Source organism: Caretta caretta, chromosome 5, assembly GCF_965140235.1.
Source record: "Caretta caretta isolate rCarCar2 chromosome 5, rCarCar1.hap1, whole genome shotgun sequence".
Taxonomy (NCBI): domain Eukaryota; kingdom Metazoa; phylum Chordata; order Testudines; family Cheloniidae; genus Caretta; species Caretta caretta.
In genome coordinates, this window is record NC_134210.1 from 49626344 (window position 1) to 49640638 (window position 14295).

A 14295-nucleotide genomic window follows, 5' to 3' on the forward strand; every position below is an offset into this window, starting at 1 on the left:
TGATATCATGTATACAAAGCGATCTTCCTAAATAAATATATGGCACAAGGACATATGCTACCTTACCTAGGACTTTAGAAAGCTATTACAACCAAAGATGAAAAGCTGTACCTTCTGCAGAATCTGTTGAATTGCAGGGCATTTGTGGTCCTTCCACTGTCCCAGCTTGTTTTGAATTAAGACTCTAAAAAACACCAAATTCAAACAACAACTTTCTTGGATGCCCAAACAGTAATAAACCCATACATGTATGCACTCACACACACAAACCAAAGGAAGTCAAATAGATACATTTAAGTTAATATTAGAAATTTCTACATATATTTTGGGGAGAGAAATTTATAAAATATTTTAAACTAAAAATATTTGGGGAAAATTTACTTTGTGTTTTTAATATATAGGTTGTGTAACATATCAGATTTAAGATTTGTATTTTATGTAGCATACCCTTTCTCCTCCCTCTCTCTGGAAAAAAAAGAATAGTGTTTGCATTAATATAACACTTCATATGTTCAAAGTTCTGTACTAATTAACCCCCATAACTGTCCTGTAAGGTATAAGAATTTTACAGCTGAAGAAACTAAGATGGAAAGGTGAAATGACTTCCCTAAGGCTATACAATGAATGAGTAGGTGAGCCAGAATTAGAACTCAGCACCTCCTTGACTCCTAGTTCTGTGCTCATTCCTTCGTACCATGGAAATCCATATAAAGATGGTATTGAATTGAACTCTGTGTGTCACGTAGTCAGTTTGAATTTGTATCCTGTGATGCTACACAATTAAATAAAGGATTAACAAATATACAAAGTTACCTGTTTCCAAGTATTTTCCAAGCTATAAGAGCATTAGACAGTAAATCACATGCATACTGCACTGCCATCTTTATAGTCTCTGGATCCCAGAAAGATCAAGGAGCCAAAATAGCCCTCACATAATTTAGAGCAAGCAGCCTAAGGACTACTCAATTTTACATCAGCTGCAGGAGTCTCAGAGGGAGTACCCCACCAGATGAGGCTGAGCTGGACTGCTGTGCACTCTGGCCCAGATTTTAAATAGCATTTAGGTAATGCTGCACTCAGCATTGGCAATGCCTAACTGATATAGGAGCCCAGATCTCATTTTCAAAAGTGAGATAGGCACTTAGGAGACTAAATACCATTAACTGTCAACCCAAGTCTGAGTTTTTCCTATTCCTGCAGCTAAGGAACAGAAACAGCAACTCAGCTTAGCTCCTCCTTGATGCACCACTTGATTTTTCTGATACTAGGCAACAAAAGGGCTTCCCTATGCAGAACCTTTAGAAACAATGATCTAATGCATCATCTGTCCCCTCTCCGTTTTACTGTTTAAATTTGGTCACTAGAAACAGGATTTGTTCTCTCCACTGATGTTCCATAGAGTCCTCTTTCCTCACACTGGTTGCATTTACTAATGTATCAACAGCTGATACACCCAAACATAGCAGCCGCACAGTCAGACATTTTTTAAAGGGAGTAGGGCTACTCAGCCTGCAGGACATCCATTGTCCCTCATGATGAAAACTTAACCATGTCCTGGACTCCCTAACAGAGCTTCCTTTTGAGCCCCACCACTCAGGCTTCCCCTACATTTGGTGTAGACTTCCCCTACTCCCTACATTTGCTGTCAAAATGGAATTGTTTATAATGTAATCACAACATCTCAAAATTGGGAGCAGTATCAATACTGTCATTTCCATAGGGATAAGATGGTTCTGAGGACGGGTCCATTGTTCATTCCAAAACTTTACTCCGTTCTCCACCATCTCAGGAAATCTCTCTTCCATTACGCTGCCCAACATCAGTCCATTCACTAAATGGAGACAGAATGGCATGAACTAGTTCTAGCAATTGAGGTAAAGTAAGCCTCAAAGCTATCAGCAGCCATTTTATGCACAGGAAAACATACAAAACCAAAGGACGTTTGGCACCACAATGGATTAAAGCCCATTCTGCTCTGCCAGTGTCTGCTTCCTGGGTCATAGTTATACACTTTGTCTGTGGAGCAATGTATAAAGCATCCATGTGCTCATTTATCCATACATTCTCAAGACACTATATGTTAAATATGCAATCTTCAGCCTGTGGTAGAAGTGTTGAATGCTGTAAATTCTACATCTATTTCAATATAAGTAGCTACATTGAAATGTTCACTGCTCTTCCCCGCACCCGTTAGCTTTCAAAGATGTCAAAATCCCATTATGAGGACTGGTGGTCCTCCTGATTGTGACAAAGAAAGAAAAATGTGTATTTACTCTGTACTTTCCTTAGCTTAAGTTAGCTAGATCAGACAAGCTGACCCACCCACTTGGGGTGACAATTTCTCAAATGGAGTTAATGACAATTTGATTTCCTAGGCTCCGTATAATATTTAAATAAAAAGATCATGTGCTTTGGTACAGTGGCTTGTTTCTCTACCTAGGTTTCAGTAAGCCTACCATTAAAAATCTTGCATCACTGAAAGGATGATCTATAGTGGTTTTTCCCAATGAGGAGGAGCTAAGCTACAGAACAGATCTGCATCTGTCTCTTCAGGAAGAGGGAAAACCCATGTGGATGACTGGCAGAATGTTTTACTGATCAGAACAATAATTGTTTTGCCACCTTTAATCTAAGAATTTTGCCATGGACACTTTCAATATGGCACATTGATTACCATTTTCTCCCTTTTTTCCCTCCCAAGTGCTGCAAAAAACACAGGGTTTGATGAGTGCAAGGGGTATAAACAATATTACAATATTTGTCATGATTTTGTTTTTGCCTTAGGAAATCAGGGCACCTGTGTGAAAGTTGTTGGACGCAAGTTAGAGCTATGAATCTGGGACCAGCTTTTATATTGGAAAGCCTAGAAATCTAGGGAATGACTAAATAGGAATGCCTGTGTTATAAATCAAATGCACAAAACTGGTGTGCAAAGGTCAAAGCATATCATGTAGCACATTGTTAGTTTAAAAACCTATAACCGTTTTGATAAATGCTTAAAAATAATTAAACAGAAAAACAAAACATGGAAAAGAAAAGCAAAAACAGAAGGGAAATTTAATAGCAAGAAAGGGAAAAACAATAAATAATAATAATTTTATGTAACCTTTTAATCCAATAATTTGATACAGACAGACAAAGGCCCAAATTTAGGAAAGCAGTTAAGAACATGTCTAACTTTGACTTCAATGGGAATATTCATGTGTTTAATTACACTACTCACCATGCTTAAAGTTACGCATGTGCTTATGTACTTCACTGAATCAAGACTAAAGTGACCAATATATCATACAACAAATACAATATAAATGTAAGCTCTTTGGAGCAGGAACTATCTTTCCTCTCTGTGTTTGTACAATGTCTATTTTTATGAGGAGAGGCTGAGGGAACTGGGATTGTTTAGTCTGCGGAAGAGAAGAATGAGGGGGGATTTGATAGCTGCTTTCAACTACCTGAAAGGGGGTTCCAAAGAGGATGGAGCTAGACTATTCTCAGTGGTGGCAGATGACAGAATGAGGAGTAATGGTCTCAAGTTGCAGTGGGGGAGGTTTAGGTTGGATATTAGGAAAAACTTTTTCACTAGGAGGGTTGTGAAGCACTGGAATGCGTTACCTAGGGAGGTGATGGAATCTCCTTCATTTGAGGTTTTTAAGGTCAGGCTTGACAAAGCCCTGGCTGGGATGATTTAGTTGGGGATTGGCCTGCTTTGAGCAGGGGGTTGGACTAGATGACCTCCTGAGGTCCCTTCCAACCCTGATATTCTATGATTCTATGATTGATTCCAGCATACAATAGGGTTCTGGTCCATGACTGGGGCTGCTTGCTGCTATAATTAGTAACAACAACTTAAAAAAAAAATACCTCCCACTACAAAACATGAAAACAAATGGAAAAGGCAAGATTAAAAACCAGAGAGAAAGGGTTTTACAAGAAAAGTATTTACCATAGGGCCATTCTAAAAACATCTCTGGAAATACAAGAGCTTTATCAAGTACTTCTTTAACATTTTTTCTACACTTCAGTTTCATGCATGAAAACAACCACTTTGGCACAAATGAAAAGGTAATGACAATAATCCTTTGTCTACAAGACCAACACACTTACCATCCCTAAAACCTGAACAGTTTAAACTAAGAAAGAGTGCTACCCAAGAAAAACATATTGAGTATGAATAGCAAATGGTGCAAATTGTCAAAAAATATATATGCTTTTTGCATTCTGCTAATTTGGCACCTACCTTGTAAAGAAAGGTTCTATCCCAGAAGTATTTCCTGAAGAGCTTAATGTCAGACTCCAACAAACCTTCTGCCGTGTGATTAAATGTCAGTGTCAGAGTTCCTGATGAATGAACAAACTGTAGGAAAGCACACTCACTGATCTCAGCTCTAGAAATGTCAAACGAATGACTGCCCTGAAAACTGAAACAACACACTATTTAAATAAAAACATATGCTCTGTGCACAGGTTTAATGAAAATATAAACACACAGCACTTTCTGTTCTCGTGCACAGCACTTCAAAATTCTACAAAAAAAATCTAAGGCAGAAAATATGAAACATCCATGAAAAACACATCTGGGAAAACAAATAGTTACCAGTGAATCCATTCACCATAAGAAAATTCTGCTGTTTCAAGCCATCAAAATGAAAAAATGGTTACATTAGAAATAATGGCAGCAAAATAAAACAGCGACACTAAACAACATCTAGTATTCCCTACTATTGTAAAATAGAAATAGTACCTTTTCCTGTTAATGTTGCCATATATAGTAGCGTGAAGAAACTGGCAGGCTTACTAGCCGATTACAGTGAAAAACAGACAGTGTCTCAAGGGAGCGCTGCACTGTTTGGATGTTACAAACAAATGAGACATTCATAACAAAATGTACTGTACCAGCATTGTAAGTCATTTTCTCATGCAAATTAAAGTAGGCATAATACTCACACAAACTGTATGTTGTGCAGAGCCATAAACGAAAGAGCTTCATTCCAAAACAAAAATGTAACTGAATTCTTGCATGTATTTTTTTCTGTTCACTTGTGGCTTTTCATTTCTAATGGGGACTTTCTGATGGTGGAATATGATTATTTGGTACTGCAGGACAAATACAAATACAATGGAGGTCCTAAACTCCATACATCTGAAACTTCAGATAATTAAGGTCTGGAAGCTTCAGTCCTGCAAGTTACTGGTCAGGGCTGAAGCTGCCTGGCAACTCCAGAAACTTAGCCCTGCTGGGTTGATACTCAGCACCTTCATTTATCCAAACCTCTGTGTTATGGATGTTTCAAAGTGCTCCAAGACCTTTGTAAAATTGGGGTTCGATTGTATTTTTTAAAACAAATTTCCATGCCCTAGTTCCTAACAGCACTTTAGATTATTAAAACAAAAACCTGTAAAAAGTTACTTTGATTTTCACCATTTTAATAGTGTGTATTTTTTCACAGCTTCTTTGCATCTCCAGAACTTGGACAATGAAAATAAACCTCCACTTTTGAGAGGAGTCACTTTCATTTTCTAGTTCTGGTGCACTAGCACTAGACCAGTGTGGCAATCCTTGAGTTGGGCTGCAAACACTACAGGGGCATGAATGTTTAAAGTTACCCAAAAAGCAGTTTTCAATTTATCTTCCCATTTCATGAAGCATTTCTACGAATAACAGATTTTTATAACTCCCTTTTTCCCCTCCAAAACTTGTAATTGGGACTTAGTAAACAATTTTGGCGATGCACAAAAAGGAATAAAACACAACTCCCTCCTTTTTGCCACATTGGTACTGCAAGATTAACAACAGTAAAAATTTATTTTTGTCATTAAATTAAGCAGATATAACTCTGACTATACAGAGGGAGCAGCTCAGAGGAGTAAAAAAGTGTGCCATTTCTACGTCACTTTTCAGACTAGAAAAGTATATTAAAGGCTATAAACACTCAGATAATCATGGAAAAATGACTACGTGCTACTGTACAATTTTGTGATGAGGTCCCACAAATCCAAAATAAACAGTGGTATTTTTAAAATATTAATTCTTAAAGCAACAGTCTTAAGTCAGATGCCAAACCTAAACTATTTACTCCAAAAAGGAAAAATAAAAGAATTCCCTCATGTAAATATCTAATCAATCCAGAGTTTAAACCAAATTTAGGTTCATATGTTTGCCATTATATTACTGTTAAAAATGTTACCAATTTTGCCACAGACGTAGAATGGAAGATATACATGAAACCCTTATTTTTAACAAGAAATACAAGATTTCACACCTAAAAACACAACGCTGACAACAACCAACAGAACAGAAACAAACATTCAGTTTAAACTATTTTGAAATAAACATTTTGCTGTTCAGTTTTAATGGTTAATAGTTTAACAGAAGGAACGGGCCATTACACTCACTTCATGAAGATTTCAACAAGTCTGGAGTGCCCATTCTGGGAAGCCAAATCTAATGGTGTTGCTCCAGCTTCATTAGGTAAAGCTAATGCCAATGGCCCACCAGGCTGAGATAACAGGAATTGCGAGAGTTTAACCAAGCCCAATCTTACTGTGAGATGAAGCAGTGTTTCTTTGTGATTAGACTCTAAAAAACACATGTGTATTTGTTAATAAGCATCATACAAATCTTTTTAAAGTCTGTGCAAATATAAAATACATATAGTCCAAAGATCCACTTATTCCAAAAGTTAAAGAAAATGCTTGGAGTCGGAGTCTGTGTTTTCTACATCTCAACTCTCTCCGCGTGTACAGCATCTAGCACAACGGGGCCCTGATTGCTGACTGGGCCCTCTAGGCTCTACTATACTACAAATTGTAAATAACAAGGCAGCTTTCCAGCTGCTTCGCAGTGCCTCAACAGCACAAAACAGCCACAGCTGGGACCAAGAATCTAAAGCAGTTTCTTTACAAGGCATGTGATTTATCCAGTAAGGCTGTTTATAAATACAGCAAAAGATTCTTAATGATGCAGACATGCAGATAAAACATACAGGATGCATTTCTTTCATTTCTCATTTCAACATGGTTTCACCTGCCTGTTTTTCCTCTCACCTGCCTCTTTGTTCTCTGCTTTTTCACATGTAAACATCAAGGTCAATGAAAGGTGACGCTTAAAAGAAATAGTGAACAAGACAGACTGAGTCTCTTTCCGTCACGTCCTACTCTCACACTTCATAAAGAAAATGCTCGGGCAGCAAATTTGAAAAAAAAAAAAAAAAGCAGGCCTGCAGCTCAGATTCTTCTTCCATTCTGTTCTACACAGGTTTTTAGAGTGCATCTATCACCGTAGTATCTAAGTACCTTCCCATAGTGGATTAAGCAATGTGACCACATACCTGTCACATGCTGGTTGTTCTCTCATCCTCTATCCAGAGAGAGAAGTGTGTGTAGTGGAGGTTGGTTTTGTTAAATATACCTGTTACTATGTGTTTACATGGGAGAGGTGCGGGGGGGGGGGGGGGGGGGAAGAGATCAAACAAATATGCCTCGCACTGAGAAAGTGGTTAGGTTTGTGACAGTCTGTAGGAGTTCATTCTACAGTCTCGGCCTGAAGAAATTTCAGTCTCTGGCACAGGCGAGCTTTACTCTTATTGTTGACAGTTCCATTATGCCAGAGGAGTGAAGTTGACTATCACAGTCTTCATCCTAGAGCTTTAACCGGTATGCTGGGCCCAAGTCATGGAGCACTTTAAAGATAAGGACTGGGAGACCCTGAACTTGGGATTCTATGGGAAGCCAGTGCAGAGGGTGGAGGACAGGTGTGATGTGCTCACAGTAGCCTGTGTTGTTGAGGAGACATGTTGCAACATGGTGTACTAGTTGGTGTTTCCTAAGTGCTGAATGTTTCATGCGCAGGTATAGCATATTGCTGTAGTCCAACTGAGAGGTGATGAAGGCATGAATAACTGAGGCCAGGTCTTCATCCAACAGGGTGGGACTGAGTGTCCTATACAAGTGGAGATGGTGGAAAACTTCACTCACAGCCATCGCTCTGAGAGAGCTCAGCAGAGCAAGGAATCCAAGACTACCGACTGAACTAATCAATTGTGGAGTGAACCTTCAATCAGAGACTGCACTGTGCCTGCAAACTCCTCAAAATATTTTCCTCTGACCAGCATCTTGCACTCTGATTTCAACATGGAGTTAAATGAACGGCTAGAACTATTAATATGTTTGATATTTCAGTTTAGTCAGTCTATAGTCCTCATAACAAGAATCATCAATGTCTGAAGGAACAAAAATCTCATTTTGGACCCACTAGTTTATACAATTCAATGTAAACATTATCTCATCAAGTAAATCCATTTTTCTGAAATAAATAGGATGAAATTCACTAAGGACAAATGCAAAGTACTCTATTTAGGAAGGAATAATCAGTTGCACACATACCAATTGGGAAATGACTGCCTAGGAAGGAGTACTGCAGAAAGGGATCTGGGGGTCACAGTGGACCACAAGCTAAATATGAATCAACGGTGTAACACTGTTGCAAAAAAAGCGAACATCTTTGTGAGATGTATTAGCAGGAGTGTTGTAAGCAAGACACGAGAAGTAATTCTTCTGCTCTACTCCACACTGATAGGCCGCAACTGGAGTACTGTGTCCAGTTCTGGGCACCACATTTCAGGAAGGATGTGGACAAATTGGAGAAAGTCCAGAGAAGAGCAACAAAAATGATTAAAGGTCTAGAAAACATGACCTATGAGGAAAGATTGAAAAAAATGGGTTTGTGTAGTCTGGAAAAGAGAAGACTGAGAGGGGACATGATAACAGTTTTCAAGTATGTAAAAGGTTGCTACAAGGAGGAGGAAGAAAAAATGTTGTTCTTAACTTCTGAGGACAGGACAAGAAGCAATGGGCTCAAATTGCAGCAAGGGAGGTTTAGGTTGGACATTAGGAAAAACTTCCTAACTGTCAGGGTGGTTAAGCACTGGAATAAATTGCCTAGGGAGGTTGTGGAATCTCCATCGCTGTAGATTTTTAAGAGCAGGTTAGACAAACACCTGTCAGGGATGGTCTAGATGATAATTAGTCCTGCCATGAATGCAGGAGACTGGACTAGATGACCTCTCGAGGTCCCTTCCAATTATATTCTAAATGACTGTGAAAATTGAGCAGAATCACAGGTTACCGTTCCATCAATGACAATGGAAAGGTGTGATCCTTGATTGGAGTGGGGGTGGGGGGGTGAATAATCCATTAACAAAGACCAGCACAGTTTGTAAAATTTATGCCCCACCACAATAGTTACAACAAATAGAGTGACAGAAAGATGACTCAAAAGAGAGAGACAGGGTAGTTGGTGAAAGAAGCAACTAATTATATTACCCAAGAATACTGCTGAATCAATCAGTGCAATCACTGTAACAACAGACAACTACAGTGACTCAGAATTGAGCGTGGGACGGATTCTACCATCAATACAGTGAACAGTCCCTTGCCCTATAATGACATATTTTATAACTTACCATAAGCATTGTGGTAACTTATTTATTTGTATCTTCAAGACATACAAAAATATGTTTTATATTATAAGGCACTTATTACTTAAAAATCACATGATAATTCAGCCAGTCAAACTTCATGACTGGCTCAACATTAATCACCTTACACCACTTAAAGAAAACATTTTGAACAACGCACCTGGCTCTGTAACAAAAACAAAGCCCACTATAATTGCATTAGGGGAAGAAAAATGAAGTTTTAAAAAAATCATTCCTTAGGTTAAGTTTCAGGTAAGCTAGGTAGTTACTGCTATTGATGTGGAAGTTTTCAAAAGCGACCACTGTGCTTGGGTGCCCCAATTTTTGGGTGACCCACCCTGAAACACCTTGTGCCTGATTTTTCACAATACTGAGCTCCTTTAAAAGTCCCCAAAAATCTAGGTACTCTGAACTGATGAACTAATCACTTGTGAAAAGTTAGGGACGACAACAAATACCGCCCAGAACAAAGATGAAATGAGTCTTTCCATGCCATATCGTCTAAGCACATCTCAGAGGACTTGAGAATGGCCATGGCCACCTCTAGTCTATTTTTTTTCTGCCTTGAAAAAGAATAATGCTTAAATGGGCACAATCCTGTTTTATCAGTATATTTTAATAGGTTTAATAATCCTGGATTTTCATGTCTTCTTAGAAGATGAAAGATAATCTGCTTCCATACCAAGGGTCAAATTCTGACTGCTCAGTGCTCAAAGACTCACGCCAAAACTCACACCAAGTGACGGCAGCATGGGAGAACTTGAGGAAGTTTTGAAAATTTACTGACTGGCAAAAGGAAAAATGAAAAAAGAAAGAAAAATGAAAAAGTGGGTGGGACAAAAAACCCCAAACCTGAGCATCATTCATTGTATTGCATTCAGTTGCGAAAAGAAAAGAAAAGAAAAGAAAAGAAAAGAAAAGACTGGGGAAAGTTTAGATTAAAAAATGGAAAGATTTGAAAAGGCAAACGCTTTTTGCAAAAGTTTTCAGTTTTGAGAAAAGGTCATTTTTCATTAAAGAACTATTCCCCCTCCCCTCCAAGAGCTGAGTGAAAGTTTTCAACCATTTCTAAGCATAAGAGTATGGCAGTTGTTTAATAAAGGCCTAGATGCTGCAAAGCAGGTGGTGTTGGGGAGGGGATATGCCAGCTAGACCTTGTTTTGCATCAGATCTTGATTCTGCTGCCAAAACACTGTGTTCGAGTGATAAAAATCTGAGCCAAACAATCTGTTTTAAACATTAAATAAATCCTTTTGTTTTTACTTGCACCTGAATCCCTTCCTCTGTCCAAAACAATAAAAGAACAAAACAAATACTTCTCTCTGACAGAAATGACTAAGCTCTTTCTGGGCTATGAACCTCATTCATTTCCTGGAAGGAGACTGAAAACTCCAGACTTGTAACTTGAAGAGAAGACGGAGACGACAACAGGCCGACAGATTCCAGTTTTTCCTGGCTCCATCTTCCTATGAACTCCTAATGCATTGTCAGGCCTTTATATTAGATAAAGAGATTGTTTATAAAATGTTCTTCAGTATACCGCAGTCCTGAAAAACTTACACACATACTTATCTTTACACACTGTGAACAGTCATGTGAGTTGACTTCAGTGGCACTAATCACAGCTGGGCACGTAAGTCTTTGCAGGATCAGAGCCTTGGTTAGTGCCATGTGATTAGATTGGATGACCTCCGCTTGTCCAATATTGATCCATAGTCCTCCCTATTGTATCTTCCATTTTTTGAGATAGGTCACTTATCCCTCATTCCTAAGGGTAGTGCAGGCTACAGCATCTTTTAGCCTATCGTACATCTATCTAATAACATCCTTTAATCAATCTAAGTAGTGCATATAGTTTGGATAAATGCTCGTTCAAACAGCCTGAATATTGGTCTCTGACATTCTAGGCATTGCAGTTAAAGTAGGAATCCAAACTGATATTTTTCTCAGAGATCATTCTGACCTGTCTAAGATTACATCAATCAACTTTTTTTTTTTTTTTTAAACCAGCACACAACAGCCTGGAAAGTATCAAGAGAACTGATTCCTTAAAGATACTAATTCTCACTAGTTCTTCCAACCAAGTCATATGGGGTGAGACTCTCTCTCTCTCTCTCACACACACACACAGTGTAAAAGGGCCGGAGTGGCACAAATGGCCCTAAAAATCGATAGTTTGGGCTGTGGAAGGATTTCCCTGGTGCAGGCATGGCAGAAAATGGCTGTGAGGCTGCCTATTGAGGACACAAGCCCTGGCAAAGGGGGTGTTTGGGGAGCAAGGCCTCACATCCACGGCTGAGGATGTGGAGGAGATTCCCAAACCTGAGCCGTTCCTCTTAGGTGACAGATCTGAGGAACTGTCCCAGATTGGGGTATCATTAGAGGAGGTTTTGGAACAAACTGATAAATTAAACAGCAATAAGTTACCAGGACCAGATGGTATTCACCCAAGAGTTCTGAAGGAACTCAAATGTGAAATTGCAGAACTACTAACTGTAGTCTGTAACCTGTCATTTAAATCAGCTTCTGTACCAGATGACTGGAGGATAGCTAATGTGATGCCAATTTTTAAAAAGGGCTCCAGAGGTGATCCCAGCAATTACAGGCCTGTAAGCCTGACTTCAGTACCAGGCAAACTGGCTGAAACTCTAATAAAGAACCGTATTGTCAGACATACAGATGAACATAATTTGTTGAGGAAGAATCAACATGGTTTTAGTAAAGGGAAATCATGCCTCACCAATCTACTAGAATTCTTTGAGGGGGTCAACAAGCATGTGGACCAAGGGGATCCAGTGGATATAGTGTACTTAGATTTTCAGAAAGCCTTTGACAAGGTCCCTCACCAAAGGCTCTTACACAAAGTAAGCTGCACAGAATAAGAGGAAAGGTGCTCTCATGGATTGGTAACTGGTTAAAAGATAGGAAACAAAGGGTAGGTATAAATGATCAGTTTTCAGAACGGAGAGAGGTAAATAGTGGTGTCCCTATGGGTTTGTTCTGGGACAAGTCCTATTCAACATATTCATAAATTATCTGGAAAAAGTGGTAAACAGTGAGGTGGCAAAATTTGCAGACGATATAAAATTACTAAAGATAGTTAAGACCCAGGCAGACCGCGGAGAGTGACAAAAGGATCTCTCAAAACTGGGTGACTGGGCAACAAAATGGCAGATGAAATTTAATGTTGATAAATGCAAAGTAATGCACATTGGAAAGCATAATCCCAACTATATATATAAAATGATGGGGTCTAAATTAGCTGTTACCACTCAAAAAAGAGATCTTGGAGTCATTATGGATAGTTCTCTGAAAACATCCACTCAGTATGCAGCAGCAGTCAAAAAAGCAAATAGAATGCTGGGAATAATTAAGAAAGGGATAGCTAATAGGACAGAAAATATCATGTGGCCTCTATATAAATCCATGGTACGCCCACTTCTTGAATACTGTGTGCAGATGTGGTCACCCAATCTCAAAAAAGATATATTGGAATTGGAAAAGGTTCAGAAAAGGGCAACAAAAATTATTGGGGTACGGAACGGCTTCCATATGAGGAGAGATTGATAAGACTGGGACTTTTCAGCTTGGAAAAGAGATGACTAAGGGGAGATATGATTGAGGTCTACAAAATCATGACTGGTGCAGAGAAAGTAGATAAGGAAGTGTTGTTTACTACTTCTCATAACACAAGAACTCGGGGTCACCAAATGAAATTAATAGGCAGCAGGTTTAAAACAAATAAAAGAAAGTATATATTCACACACAACGTACAGTCAACCTGTGGAACTCCTTGCCAGAGGATGTTGTGAAGGCCAAGACCATAACAGAGTTAAAAAAAAAAACTAGATAAATTCATGGAGGATAGGTCCATCAATGGCTATTTTGGCCAGGAATGGTGTCCCTAGCCTCTGTTTGCCGGAAGCTGGGAATGAGCGACAGGATGGATCACTTGATGATTACCTGTTCTGTTCATTCCCTCTGGGGCATCTGGCACTGGCCACTGTTGGAAGACAGGATACTGGGCTAGATGGACCTTTGGTCTGACCCAATAAGGCCATTCTTATGTTCTTATGGTATTGCAGTGAGTCTGTGTGGTGCTGAGGCCCACAGAACAGTCTCACCAGGACTTGTCTAAATTCTGCCATAGGATTCTCCAATTCCAAAAGCAACCCCTAATGTGGACATAGTTATATGAATACAGAGGTGATTTATATAAGTATAACAAATTCCTGTATGAGGATGATAATTAGAGGCCTACCAAATTCCCGGCCATGAAAAATTCATCACGGACTATCATAAATTTAAAGGGAAGGGTAACCTCCTTTCTGTATACCGTGCTATAAAATCCCTCCTGGCCAGAGGGAACATCCTGTTACCTGTAAAGGGCTAAGAAGCTCAGCTAACCTGGCTGGCACCTGAACCAAAGGACCAGTAAGATACTTTCAAATCTTGGGGGAAGGAAGGCTTTTGTTTTGTACTCTTTGTTTACATGGTTGTTCTCTCTTGGGACTGAGAAAGGCCAGACAGAAATCCATCTTCTCCAAACCATCCTAATCCAAGTCTCCAATATTGCAACCAGTATAGGTACGCCAGGCAAGGCAGATTAGTTTATCTTTTGTTTTATGTGAATTTTCCCTGTGTTAAGAGGGAGGTTTATTCCTGTTTTCTGTAACTTTAAGGTTTTGCCCAAAGGCCCTTCCCGTCTGTGTTTTGAATCTGAATACCCTGTAAAGTATTTTCCATCCTGATTTTACAGAGATGATTTTTACCTTTCTTTTTTTTTAATAAAATCCTTCTTTGAAGAACCTGACTGATT

At 39.1% G+C, this 14295-nt stretch overlaps 1 protein-coding gene across 17 annotated transcripts in view; it reads right to left on the minus strand.

The window, feature by feature from the left end:
* Window positions 1-14295, minus strand: part of ARHGEF28 (Rho guanine nucleotide exchange factor 28) — a 197951-nt gene that overhangs the window by 121727 nt on the left and 61929 nt on the right. For 8 of the 17 annotated variants that reach the window (XR_007356563.2, XM_048849301.2, XM_075128538.1 and 5 more), the window contains 3 exons: window positions 6394-6577; window positions 4238-4418; window positions 112-184 (listed from right to left, as the gene is read on the minus strand). The exons of 2 other annotated variants lie outside the window; for them this stretch is intronic. Coding sequence is in view for 13 of the 15 variants with exons in the window: in XM_048849301.2 (XP_048705258.2) it covers window positions 112-184; window positions 4238-4418; window positions 6394-6577 (438 nt within the window). In the remaining 2 variants the exon portion in view is untranslated. Of the gene's footprint in view, window positions 1-111; window positions 185-4237; window positions 4419-4741; window positions 4829-6393; window positions 6578-14295 lie in introns of those variants that run through there. 7 more of the 17 variants (XM_075128543.1, XM_075128541.1, XM_048849308.2 and 4 more) reach the window with 4 other exon arrangements.